General features: G+C 42.8%; 1 protein-coding gene across 25 annotated transcripts in view; it reads left to right on the top strand.

Annotated features, from left to right (window-relative positions):
* The window catches only part of CADPS (calcium dependent secretion activator), a 211,808-nt gene that overhangs the window by 135,770 nt on the left and 63,093 nt on the right, over nucleotides 1-12,945 (top strand). For 9 of the 25 annotated variants that reach the window (XM_027722961.2, XM_027722972.2, XM_027722960.2 and 6 more), the window contains 5 exons: nucleotides 4,932-5,033; nucleotides 5,869-5,932; nucleotides 6,700-6,823; nucleotides 9,215-9,283; nucleotides 10,148-10,165. In XM_027722961.2, coding sequence (XP_027578762.1) covers nucleotides 4,932-5,033; nucleotides 5,869-5,932; nucleotides 6,700-6,823; nucleotides 9,215-9,283; nucleotides 10,148-10,165 — 377 coding nt within the window. The remainder of the gene's footprint in view (nucleotides 1-4,931; nucleotides 5,034-5,868; nucleotides 5,933-6,699; nucleotides 6,824-9,214; nucleotides 9,284-10,147; nucleotides 10,166-12,945) is intronic. The other 16 variants (XM_027722983.2, XM_027722969.2, XM_027722979.2 and 13 more) reach the window with 3 other exon arrangements.

Genomic DNA, 12,945 nt, shown 5'->3' with positions numbered 1-12,945 from the left:
AGTTGGGAGATGAAATGGCTCCCATGCTCGGCAGCATCTCACTGGGGAAGCACCCAGGAGCTCTGGGATGAACAAAGGGCTCCGGACCGGCATTTCCTGCGCCGTGTGAATCCCCAGAAGGAAAAGGGAGCCGGGGAAAATTGATGTTTGCTGAATACACTTTTTTCCTGGGGGTCTAGACAGGTGGGCTCTTTCAGGTCCAATTTGCTGGGGGAGATGTGGGAGGCAGCAGGCAGGCAGCTGTGATCCTGCCCACATCCCCAGAGCTCTGCCCCGTGCAACCGGTGGGACTTTGCGCAGGCAAGTCTTCCTGCGAGGGATCCTGAGAAAGCCTATCCTGACACATGCCGTCCAAGGCACTAATCATTGATGTTTACTGTATAGCTCATATGTGCTGCACCTGGCAACCAGCAAGGGAGCTGAAGGCAGCACGTGTTTTATATTTGAGTTGTTACTTAAAAAATCAAATTATTTGCATCAGTTTTTGACATTGTTTTTTTTCCCTTGGCTCTGCATGCCAGGGCTCACAGTGCGTGCAAAGATCTGTTTGCTACGTGTAAGCAATATTTTCCCCAGTAAAAAAAAAGTGTAGACAAGTTAAACATAAAAGGTGTAAAAGATGATATGTCTTTTCATTTAGAAGCCGCCATGGTATTTCATAGAGGCTTATGTCAAAGAGATGAACGTGCTGGAGCTATACTGTATATTTATAATTGCATACAAATGCATGCTATTGCTTCATATATTAGTCTTTGTTAAAAAATCATTTTGATATATTTGTTTTAGCAGCATAACTAGCCCTGGGGGCACTGGGTATAATTAGAAAAGGGCATGGGGGGAGGCGGGACTTGTAGAATAAAGCAGTGGCCTTAGGATCACAGGTCCTAATTATAATTTATAATTAACGCTGGAATTTGCACAAACCATCTAAGCTAAACAAGGACTATCATTTTTGCTGTTTAAATTGCAACCCTTTTTTTTTAATATCACCACCTGCTTTGTTGATGTTGTTGTTTTTGTGGCTTAAAACTTAAAAACATGGAGGGATTAGGAAAGTGGCATTTAAAACTTTTCATATGAAATATTTACAGTGGGAATTTACTAGTTTAGAGCCAACACAGTGAATCTGCAGCAGAAGGAGTGATCTGAAACTTGTTTACTTATAATTAAAAATCTCGTTAGTTATTTTTCTTGCCTTTTTTGCCCTTCTGCTTCCCTCTCTGCCCACAACTTCTGCCGTACACCTCAAGTATCCATGAGCAGGAGCTATAGAGAATTGGATGGAATTGTGTCTCCACACAGATGGAGACATTAATGTTGTTTGTCAACCTGAATTCATAGACCCAAACCCGTTTTGCCCCTCATGTGTTTGTATATACCATGTACATCAAAAACTTTTTTTTCCCACCCCTTTGCTCTCCTCTTACTTCTCATCACTGCTTCAGTGCAGTAGTGATGTGTTTGTGGACTGTGTGTGAGAACACAAGTTCCTGCAGCTGTGTTTTAGGTGTCCTTGCTGCAGAGATGCTGTTTGCTGGAGGAGTCAGTGCTTCTGTCCATGAGATCAAATAGCAAGTATCAAAGTTGAGCTGGAGACCTTTGCTGAAAACAAAATTGCCAGTAAGCATCAGAATGAGCTGGTGCGACTTGAGCTTCTCTTGGGGATTTTTTTTCAGCCCCATCAACCATGTACTGGAATTGTCTCTAGCACAGAAGCGAATCTTAAATTATAGCAATGCTAAGCTATATTCCCTTTGTGTTCTTGCAAAAAGGAAAATAAATATGTTCCCTCAGAAAGATTACATTTTCAAAGTATATTTGACTTGAATATTTAATTAGGTTTCAAAATTATCGAGCTAATAAATTAAGTGCAAGGCTTTGGGTAGTGTTTTTCCAGTTCTATCTATATCCTGCATTTGTCACTAATTAGTGAGTTCCTAATGCTTCAGCTTCTGGGAAGATGAGCAACAAAGATTAACATAACTAGTAAATCTGAAGATGTGCAGCTGGGTTATAGTATTTGAAATTTGACAAAAACATCGGAAGTATTATTATTTGTGACATGGCTCAAGATGGGGGATTGTGAGGAAAGCAAAGATGACAGAACTGGTGCTAACCACTGTGACAACAACTTGAAAAGCAGCCGACATGACATCTTTCCTATCATGCTGCCGAAAATGTCAACTTTGTGAAGGACAGTGAGAAAATGGTTTGCCGAAAATTTGAAAGGTAGACTCAAGAGATGCTCATCATGTCAGATGCAATATAGTCCACAGCTGGGTGAGAAAGGGAGTCCTTGCCACGGTGATGGCTCTCACTTGGCAGGCCCTTCCAGACATCCACACTGCTCCAAAAATGGCTACAGCTGACCTGTAGATTGTCTCAAGTTTGCATGATACACGAGAGCAGCATGTGTTTACACTGCACAGCACACCCTGCATGGAGGGAGCAGTGGCTGGAGTTGCTGGGTTTGTGTCCTCCCGGCTCACACGGATCCCAAGGACAGCAAAGACAAGGGGTTAAGCCTCCATGGTCTACACGCAGCTTGGTGGTTTGTTTGCCATCCCTTGGAGGGTTGTGACTTGAGCAAGAGATGTGTTGGCCAGGGGCTTTGTCACCAGAGCCCACCCCTCATCTTCATGTGGGTCGGTGATGCTTCCAGAGCCACCACTGCCCAGCCGGGGCACGGCTGATGCTGCCACGTCGGCCCATCCCCGGTGTCCACCACGAGTCGTTACAAGGCGAGCGCTTCAAATACAGTGAGAAGCTGAGACTCCTGTGAAAGGGCTGCGACCCAACCCGAGCTGTCAGATCCGACCATTAAGTCTCACCAGTTGAGGTTATTGACCCAGCAAAGGGTAACACAATTTTCCAGTCCCTCAGCAAATCACTGCCAGGGCAGGCGGCTTTCCCTCCCTCGTTTGTCAGTGCTGAGACAATTAACCCAGTGACACTCTGAGCTGTTGTGGGTACAGGGGGAGGGCCGAATGCCAAAAGTCAAACAACTCTGCCCCTTAATGTACAGCATTTATTGTAGTCTGCCTTGAATTATCTCTCTCTGCTTGGGAGCAAACCAGGCGCTGTGCGGTGCACAGCATCACAAAAGGCATGGACATCTCTATCTGAATATTAAATATTTTATGGAACTTTGGAATAAATTATATTAAGCATGTTAAGACATTAATTTTTGCTCGTAATCTAATTTGGTTTTTTTGTGGCTTGCTCATTTCTTCAAAATAACTAGTACTAATTAGGTACTAATGAGACCAGATCCATACTTCCAAAATTGTTTATGAAATGTGTTCCCCAGCTGAGACATTTTATCCAAGTTTCAACCTAAATCTTTTCTCCTATTTTTTTCCTTAATACACAAATGAATTTGGCAAATAATCAAAGATTCTGATTAAATGCTGTTTAACTTTAAATACATGCCCTGGTATTCAAGTCTTTTTCTGTGTCCATGTTGCAAGTTTTATTTAATGTATATTTAGCTATAAAATTTTGCAGTAAATATCATGTACGGTTTGCAAGTTCCTCTTCCCAAATGTTTTAATGGTTTATTCACCTGTGTTGGAATATCAGAGTTCATATTTATGATACTAAGAGCTTACGAAATGCAGGGTCAGGGAGAAGTGATGGCACAGATTTTATAGCTTTTAAATTTTTATAGCTTTTTTTTTTTTTTTTTTAAGTTTAGGGCCTTTGATTCTTTAAGAGGAAAATAAAGCCAACCAATTAACCCCTGACAGGAGGTTCATTAGAAGCTTTGTAATCCCTTGCCAAGTCTTTTGTAAAGCCAAACCAGTCTAGTACTGCGGATTTATGCAGCTTAAGCTGAACACTGGAGGAGGCCTTTAAGTAAGAACATTGTTCAATTTTAAGACGTCTTACATTACCTAAAGAGTGCCTGTGCCAGCAGAGTTGCCCAGGAATACACAAATCCATAGACTTTGCTCTCTGCAATGGGAAGCAGTGCCGATGATTGTCTGTCTGGCAATGGATGGATTACACTTGCTCTTGCCTGGGATGCTGCTGCGCCGCGGATTTTGCCGTGTGGGTGTGGGGGAGAAGGAGGGGATTGCTGCTCTCTGCTCTCGGGTGGGTTGGCATCAGCAGAGGTACAGGGTGGAAGAGCACAGGGACCACCACATCATCCAGCCCCAGGAGAGCCTCGGCAGGGACTGCCTGCACACTGTGCTCTGTGAAACATGCGAAACACCCCAAGGCAGCAGGACCTGGGTGTCTCTCTACACACTCCTGTGCACTCCTCAAATACAGGAGCATCAAATAGTCTGAGAAAATCTGTGATAAATTGTATAATGTGCTTGTTTTTGTAAATTAAAATTAAATTACCAAAAAGGCACTGCATTTTCAATGCAAAATGCGTGTCATTCTCCGGGCACATTTCGGCAGAATATATTGAAGATGGTTCACTTCAAGAAATTACTATAATGGGGTGATTCAGCGGTTAAGAAGAAGTGCAGAATCTTCTATTCTGTTTATATATATGTCTTGTTGTTGATATTCTTTTATACTGTGAATTGTGTTAAATTAGTAGCTGAATTTTTCTGCAGAAATTCAGTCTCTGTTTTGCCGGCAATGGGCCCAATCCTGCAGCGAGAGCTGGCATTGCACTCCGTACATATACCTGTATTTACGGGGAAATCTGCTTTTCCCAACTTATTTTATAAGGAAAATAAAGGGGAAGGAGGGTCTTCCACATCTAGATTATCACTCTGAGAGAGGATATTTGTTTATCTTTGATACCTTGGCAGCAGTTCTGCTGCAACCACCCATGTCTCGGCATGGCACATCCCCTGTCCAGAGTCTCGCAGTTGATGAAGTCCCTTTTGGAAAAGGCAGTGTGCTGTGGGGATGAGGTACCAGGGTGCTGAGTTGGAACCCAAATCACTGTGACATTTCTCTTCCAGGCCTGACGGGATAGGAACTGTGACCGTGGACGAGAAAGAGCGCTTTGAAGAGATCAAGGAGCGGCTTCGTGTGCTTCTGGAGAACCAGATCACGCATTTCAGGTAAAGGCAGAGAGCCCTGGCTGCATGTGAGAGGACTGATTTCCTCCCAGCTCCCTCCCATAAGCAGCAAAGCCAAAAGGCAGGTTTTGAATGCATACAGGAATTTTGCATAAGTGACACAGACCTACACAGGGCAGTGCAGCATGTTTATAGCTGGAGTGTGATTTTAAATATATATCCTTTAAAGGATATCTCAAACCATCTTGCTCTCATAGGCATGGTAAAGCTGTGGATTTTTTCTAAAATATAACAACAAAAAAATCCCTTATCCTCTTATATCTCTGTTCCTCTCAGTTATTACCCACTTACTTTCCCTTCTCCCTGGTATTGACAGGCAGGGCTTTCTGCAAGGATGTCACAGTATGGGGAGGATGGATGGTCCCCCACAAAAAGGGATGAATGGCTCCCACTACACCGGTCAGGTCAGGCAGCTTGTGCACGTTCACACACAGATCAGCAATGTGAGTTACCTACAGCCTGGTGCATCTCCAGGTCTCCAGCTGGAAGTTAATGTCCTTTCCAGAGAAGCTTTTTCCCCCCATTTTTACAAGAAGATGCTATTTATCTCTTTCCTAGGAGATATAAAAACTCTCCAGGTGACACCCAGATTTAAGAAACTGCTGCAACTATCAGCTTACAACTAAGCTATATTCTGTTTTGCTGCCTTAGTGTCCCCAGCAAACCCTTTCAGAAAGTTACTCTGTAGAAAGACTGCTCGTTCCAGGCAGATGGACTAGGGAATTTCTTGGGCATATTTAGGAAAGCATCTTTATAGCTCAGGAAAGGCTTGTTCACATGCACCTGGTCTGGTATTGACATGATGTGTTTTTTCTAGGTACTGCTTTCCATTTGGCCGTCCCGAGGGTGCACTGAAAGCCACTCTGTCGCTGCTGGAAAGGGTAAGCATAAAACCAGCAGAGAGTCATTCAAATTACCTTTATTCATGTACCTTTCCATCTAGAAGAGCTTGAGGAGCTGTTGGCTTTGCATAGGACATACAATTAATAATAGTTAACATTGAAGTGTGGGTATTTAGGTGTCTCTCCTGCTTCTGCTTGAAGGCAGGTGTGTAGCCTGGCCACTAAGGGCTGCACAGCCTGTGTCTGTGTTGATATGTGAGAGTGAAGGATCTCCCTGGAAAGGAACCACACCACAGATCCTTGTCAGCGATGCCTGGCTGCTGCCCAGTGAAATTCCCATCTTCAGACAGACTTGTTCCCCCTGGATCTATGAAACCTGCTCACCATCATGCTCCCCATCCCTATTCCAGCCTTCCCGCTGCTCTGACATCCTTCTCACCACTGCTAACCTGCCGTATGGCCAAGCTCAGACCCAAACCCAAGTCAGTGAGCAGAGCCTGGGAAGAGTAAAATATTGCCTGGCACTGGGCAAGCTGTTATGGATCTTAATGTCATGCCCTAAAAAATCATCAGCACAGATGTCAGGGCGTGCCATAGGGTGTAGATACAGAAGGGAAATAATACAGGAGGGGTAGGTCCCACGTCTTAGGCTGGCCAAGGTGACCTTTTAGCAGGTCCTGCCTATTGTACACATGCCTCGAGAGCCACACAGCACTAGCATAGGGATATGGATGGATATGCTGGGCTTGGAGAAAAGCAGTTCCGTGTGCCCGATGCCACAACAAATCAGATTTTCTTGTGTCAAGGTTCTGATGAAAGACATAGTTACTCCGGTCCCTCAAGAGGAGGTAAAAACAGTCATCCGTAAATGCTTGGAGCAAGCAGCTCTAGTCAATTATACTCGACTATCAGAGTATGCCAAAATTGAAGGTAAGGCTCTTTCTTTGCGAAATTACAATTTTTCTTATGTTTCTAGGTGGCAACTGTGGCTGGGAGCTATTTAAAAGAAGCTCATTTGCTATTTATTCTCTTGTCAATAAAACTGTTGTGATTCAGAATAATTTTTGTGGTGTTGGCTTCAGAAGCAGTTAAGAATGGAAGCTATGCAAAACGTTTCTTTTTCTGGAAAAGAGAGAGGAAACAGTTAACAAGAACTGCAGCTTTTTTTCTGTGATCGTTAGTGCATTTGGCCAGTGGTGTAGTATTCAGACTCACAGTCGTGGTTTTAAAAAACAAATTGAGAAATACTTGGGATGTCATCTTTGCAGCTGAAGGTATAGTGCAGCTAATTGCTTGTGACAGCTCAGGAAACGAATGAAAAATAAAAAGCTGAAAAACTGTTTAAATGTATGTTTAATTGTTTGTAGCCAATTTAAAATGTCTTTTTTTCTGGGAGTGTTTCATTGTCTTTGCAGTTTGCTTAACAGTCATTGATCAGCGATCCCATACTTGCATCAGATTTCTTTCTTGTCACTCTAAATCTGGCATAGCTGATATTATTGACCTTTTAAGTTATGGGAGAATAATAACCAGTGACCAGAGACACATGTAGCCATCAAAAAGACATTTTAAAGTTTGCTGGAGGATATGTGTTACTGAAGCTCTGCAATACAGTCGTTCTTTACATGTTTTCAGTTTATGTTGGTACCCTGTTGGCTGCTGTTCCCAAGTTGAAACTCCCACCCAACTTTTTCCAAGTTCCCAATTGCTTAAACCTGTGTGTTCCAGATGAATGGTATGTTCTGCTCTACACTCTGGGTTTCTGTCATGTGTGATGTGAAGCTTTCCCACAGCCAAGATTATTGTTGTATGCCTATAGGACAATATTGAGAGGAGGAAAAAAAACCCCTAAAACTCCCTCTGATTTGTTCTTAGTTCTTGTTTACATGAAAAATTGGGTTGTTATTATATGGCAAATTGTCCAGGTTCTGTACATGACATGTCCTCTCTTTTTCCATTTTTTTTTTCTGTCTAATGATGCAAATTGTGTACCAGTGGTAATGAATTCATTGTTATGCATCCAGTGAGAAACACTTAAGAATTGGGCACTAAAAGGATGTTTATCAACTCTTGACTTGGTAATGAGTGACAAAAATAGAGAAGGAACGAAGGTTTCATAAGCACTGTATTATCAGGCAATTTATCAAAGTACTCAACTTCACAGGATATTTTAATTGGTGTATTCTGTAAAATGCAATGTTTAAATATACTTGACAAGGATGGAGGACTGAGAATCAAAAGCAGCTTTTCTGTTGATGGATGCTTTCTACCCAGGGCTGGCTCCCTTAGGTTCTCTGTGTAAATATCACTAACTCGTTGGTAAGATTTGCTCTCTTCTTTCAGATAAATCTATGCAAAAACAAACTTTATGATCTGTAAGTAAAAATGCATTCATTTCCAAAGTAGAACAGTTAGTGTGTACTTTTCCTTTTGTGCCTCAATTCTTCTTGGTTGTGTTAATTATCTGCCCTCTTTTTTGCACTGTGACTTTTAGGTCTGGGAATACTTTGAAGCAACAAACCTATTTTTTTTCCAGCTGCCTTTTCAGGGAAATAGTTCATTCCACACTATCTGCTCTCTTCTGCTTTTCTCCTCCTTTATCTGTGATTGGCCACAGCCACTTTTTGATGCTATTTCTACAAAAGTGGTTGTAACACCAATTTCCAAGCATGCTGGGATTGTTAATTCGAACAACCCAACATCCGCCAGCTGCATGCATCAGGTTTTCTCTCATGAGCATAGTCCACTAGATGTTCTAATGCTTCCTTAGAAGAGCAAATGCCACGTTTCTCTTGGTGAGACACGTTCCTGCACGCCGTACATGGCTTTGAAATCTTGCTTTTGAAAGCTGACATTTGAATAGCCACATGCTGAAGGGACTTTTGTCAGAGATGAAGAACCAAATCAGTGGCAGCAATGCTTGAGGCTATGCTTATGAAGAAATACCTGTGAAAGCCTTAGATACTGAAGGCTGAAATCCTTAGTATCTTGGAGCCTTAAACCAATGAAATTCTATTTCCCTCTATTCATGATGTTTTGATCATTATATTCTGCAAACAGTTCAGAGCAAACCTTTAGAGTCATGGTCACAGCCTCTCTTGTGACTCATGGGCATGCTGAATGGTTAATCCAGTAGATCTCAAATTTTAACCCTCCTTTTTTTTTCTTTTTTTTTTTTTCTTCTTTTTATCCTGTATGTTTCCCAAAATACTCTATGGCTACTTTCCTTTTAACCTGATATGAAGTTTTCCTCTGACCTATAGCCTATAACCTCTTTACTTCTGACCTAAGCCTCTTGCATGCCCAAATCCTCTTTTATAGGGAAAAAGAGAGAAATGTATGAGCATCCTGTCTTCTGCTTGGCCTCTCAAGTGATGGATTTAACCATTCGTGAGTACCTACCACCCTCCTCTCCATGCTGTCCTCGCTCTCTCTGTTCTCATTACCTCAAGAAAGTCCAGATCCAAACCAACTCACTCTCCTTGCTTCAAGTCTTTTAGCATTGGCTTGTCTGTTGCTTCTGTCTGTGAAACCCAGTGTGAGAAGTCCAGTCACTTTTTATCAGCCTAAACCAGGTTAGACAATTAACCCATCTGTTTGTGACAAACTCAGACCGTCTGTAAGTTTTTTCAGTTCTTCTTTATGTCCGTGACCTGAATGCATTTTTACTTTGCTTCTGTGTAACCCCAATTTGTAAAGTGCTTGTCACTGGTACACAATCAAAAGGTAGCAGCTACATCGGGGAGAAGTGAGCTAGAGGTCAGATAAAGGACACTTGGAAAAAGCCATCCCTTTGCCTGCGTATAAGATCTTCACCCAATCCTGTGTTTAAGATCGTTTAAGGCTGTCCTTTCTCTGTACATCAGATCTTAATGTCTCCTGTCTGTTAGCTCTCGAGCGGAAGGATGCACTTTACTTGCTCTCCTCCTCGATTTTTTTACTTACTCCTTTGCACCGAGCTCTGGAGGGGACATCCCGACCCCGCTGTCACTCGGAGATCCCCTCTGTGTCCTCAGAGCTCGCCCTCTCTGGTTTTCTATTTGTGCAGCGTTTTCTCTCACCTCCGTGAAAGGAGCTTCCTTTGGTAACCCCACGCTTGGGGGGTGGGGGGCGAGACGGGGCGACTTCTCTTCTTTTCAAATGTCATATATCACGCATAACTGGGGGGCTGTGCGGTCCACTTGCTCATTAATCCTGCATATCTGTTCTTGTTTCTCTCTTTTCTCTCCTTGTTGCTTTCTCTCTTTCATATAGAGAATCAAAAGGATGCAGGTGAACAATTGTATATGCATTATAAATTGTTAGGACTGTTGAGTTATATTTATTTTGTTTTCTATTTTCATAGCTCCTTAAGATATGTACTCCTTCAGGCTGAAAATGGAGATGCATTGATACTTAAGGAGTTAATTTGTGCTGTCTACATAATCTCCTTTTCCTCCTTCCATAGACTAGAGCGTAGATTAGAAGTACCCTGTAGAGATGTAGTATCTTCTTAGGAGACAGTTGTAGAGGAGAATCTAGTCTTTGTAAAGAGAAAGTTTCTTGTTTTCCAAAAGAACTGCAGCTCATTTTGGGTGAAAAAATGTTGGTGATTTGGCCATTAATTTTCCACACCTAACAAACACATTTATAACTAAACTAACGTTCATTTTTGGTTTCCATACCTTCTGTTTTATGCCCTTATGAGAGGACTGGGTTTTTCTTTATTTCTTTTTTTTGTTAGTGTGTAACAAACAATCCAGTGGGACAGAAGTTGTGTTTGTCTCTCGTTTATAACCTGTGGTGACATGTAACAAGGCAAAGGCTCAGCTCAAGTGCCCGTCTCTGCAGAAGGGATGGTGGAGCTCTGCAGCCCCTGGTCTCGTTTCTGTTGTATCCCAGAGTCCTAGTTCCAAAGTCCTTGAAAGCTGAACTGTTCATTATTTTTGTGAGTAGATTGTTCTGTTTTGTGGAAAAAAAAAAAAAAGGATCAGGTTGATTTCAGCTCTGTTTGCAAAGGGAAATTGCTTCAGAAGAGCAGTACAAGAAGCTGGGCCAGGTTCTGGCTTCCCCAGACCTTCTCATCTCAAATTTGGCCCATAATCTATTGCATGACATTAAAATTAATTGTGAATAAAAATCAATATTTAGAAAATGGAAAATAATTTTTCCTCGCAGCTATAAAAGGTGCAAATAAACAACGAGCAAATAGAACAATCCCAATTATTACCATTAACTGCAGCGGTTAAAGTGAGCACAGGTTGTTGTGCATTAAGCACACTAAATGCACTAAGCATAATTCTTGCTGCAATGGTCCATTGCATGCCTACAGTTTAGAAATTCAGAAGGATATTCCTACAACCCACTTCATTTAAAAATAAACTTGCTTCTTCTCTATGCTTGGAGCGAGTGACAGGGCACAGGGAGTTGTGACTCTGCTGCTTTGTGCCCACAAATCTCCCTTTGTCTTACATGAAAAATTTTCAGGCAAGGTCAGCAGGACTCAACTTGAAACCAGTTCCTCAGCTTAAGTGGAGTCAAAAGTGACTGGGGTTTGGCCTGACTTTTTATTTATTTTGCCAGAAGCAAGAATAAAAATAAGATACTGAAAACAACTTCTTCTTAAACACACAAATGTCACCCTTTGATGTCCTTTCTCCTCAGTAGTGTGTAGTCTCTTGCCATGCTTTAAAATTTTGAAATAGAACATTAAACAGAAAACTATGTTAAAAGAATTAAAATTAATTGCTTGCTTTAATTATTGATTAGACAAAACTACTAACAGATTAATAAGTGTAACCTTTTAATAAGTGTTTGTCTGTTTATATAAGTTGGGAATCCACAATTCCTTTGGAAGATAATAACTTCTCCATCCCTTGTGCACGTTTGTGAAATATGCTGGAGTGCTGTGGCACCAAAGGATCCCATGAACACGAGTGCAACCTTGCACTGGTGGAGTTGGGTACAGGCAGCTCTAGAGATGGTGCCAGCCAAGGCAATAGTTGTAAGCTTGACAATTGATTGGTTTGATGTAAGACTGTTTTGGTTTTTTTTTTTTAGTTTTCAGACCAAATATTTCTCATCTTGCAATTTGGGTTTGGTCTCTGTAAAGAGAGGCTTCTCGTGGTAGTGCTGAGTTGGTGCACACAGATGAGAAACAAAGATAGGTCTTGCCTCAGTGCTTAGTGCCGGGGTGGCAGAGCAGTGGGATGTCTCCTGGAAAGCAGAGGGACCCACTGAACTCCTATTGCACTGTCACCAAGGGAAATCATCTACTCTATCCAGACATGTCAGGTTTTTGCTTCTCTGGCAGCCACTCCATCCCCTTGCAAGGAATCAGGGCTCCCAAGGCACCACATCTCACCACACTGGTGAGCACTGTCCTCCCAGGACAGACTGACGGGGAAACCAGACTTCCCCTGAAAACACACCCGGTGGTGATGCCGGGGTGGGTGTGAGGCTGAAACCCAGTCAGGGTGGGGGGCAGTGCTGCCCACGGAGCAGCGAGGGGCAGCTGCAGTGGCTGTGCAGAAGCAGGCATCTCCCAGGTGTCTGCGCCAGGCTGGGGACCCGGGCACACCCCCAGGAGAGGGACTGAGCACAGTCTTGGGCTGCATCAGCCCCAGCTGGCACCAGCCATGGAGCATCTTGCACGTACAGTCGCTCCAGCAGGCGTGGAAGGCGTCCTCCGCTGAGGAAGCAGGAGCAGGAGAGGTTGGTTTTAGACTAGAGCGATACAGCAGGTTGTTAAGAAGCAGTGGTATTTTTCAAGGCGCTCGTACTGGCCCTTGTCACAGTCCCATGCTCACTTTACGTCACTCGCCTTCCCTATTTCTGGATCCCAGCCTGGGAAGCTCTGTGCTCACATTCGTAACTCTCAGCTGAGGAGCTGAGCTGCCTGACGATTAATCAGGTCCGAGACAAGGAGAGGTCCTGTATGATTTGTCAACCCGGCCCCTGCTGGGCAATCCCTCCAGCATTTGTGGTAAACCCCAAAGCTTAAAAAGAACATAAAATTATATTCCTCACGTAAATACAGATGCAAAATGTATGAAAACATCCATCTTTTTATG

Source organism: Pipra filicauda, unplaced genomic scaffold (genome assembly GCF_003945595.2).
Source record: "Pipra filicauda isolate LSUMZ 115617 unplaced genomic scaffold, ASM394559v2 scaffold148_size1903560_pilon, whole genome shotgun sequence".
In the NCBI taxonomy this organism is placed as follows: Eukaryota; Metazoa; Chordata; class Aves; order Passeriformes; family Pipridae; genus Pipra; species Pipra filicauda.
Note: the sequence above shows the minus strand (reverse complement) of the source record. Positions and strands in the feature narration are given on the sequence as shown.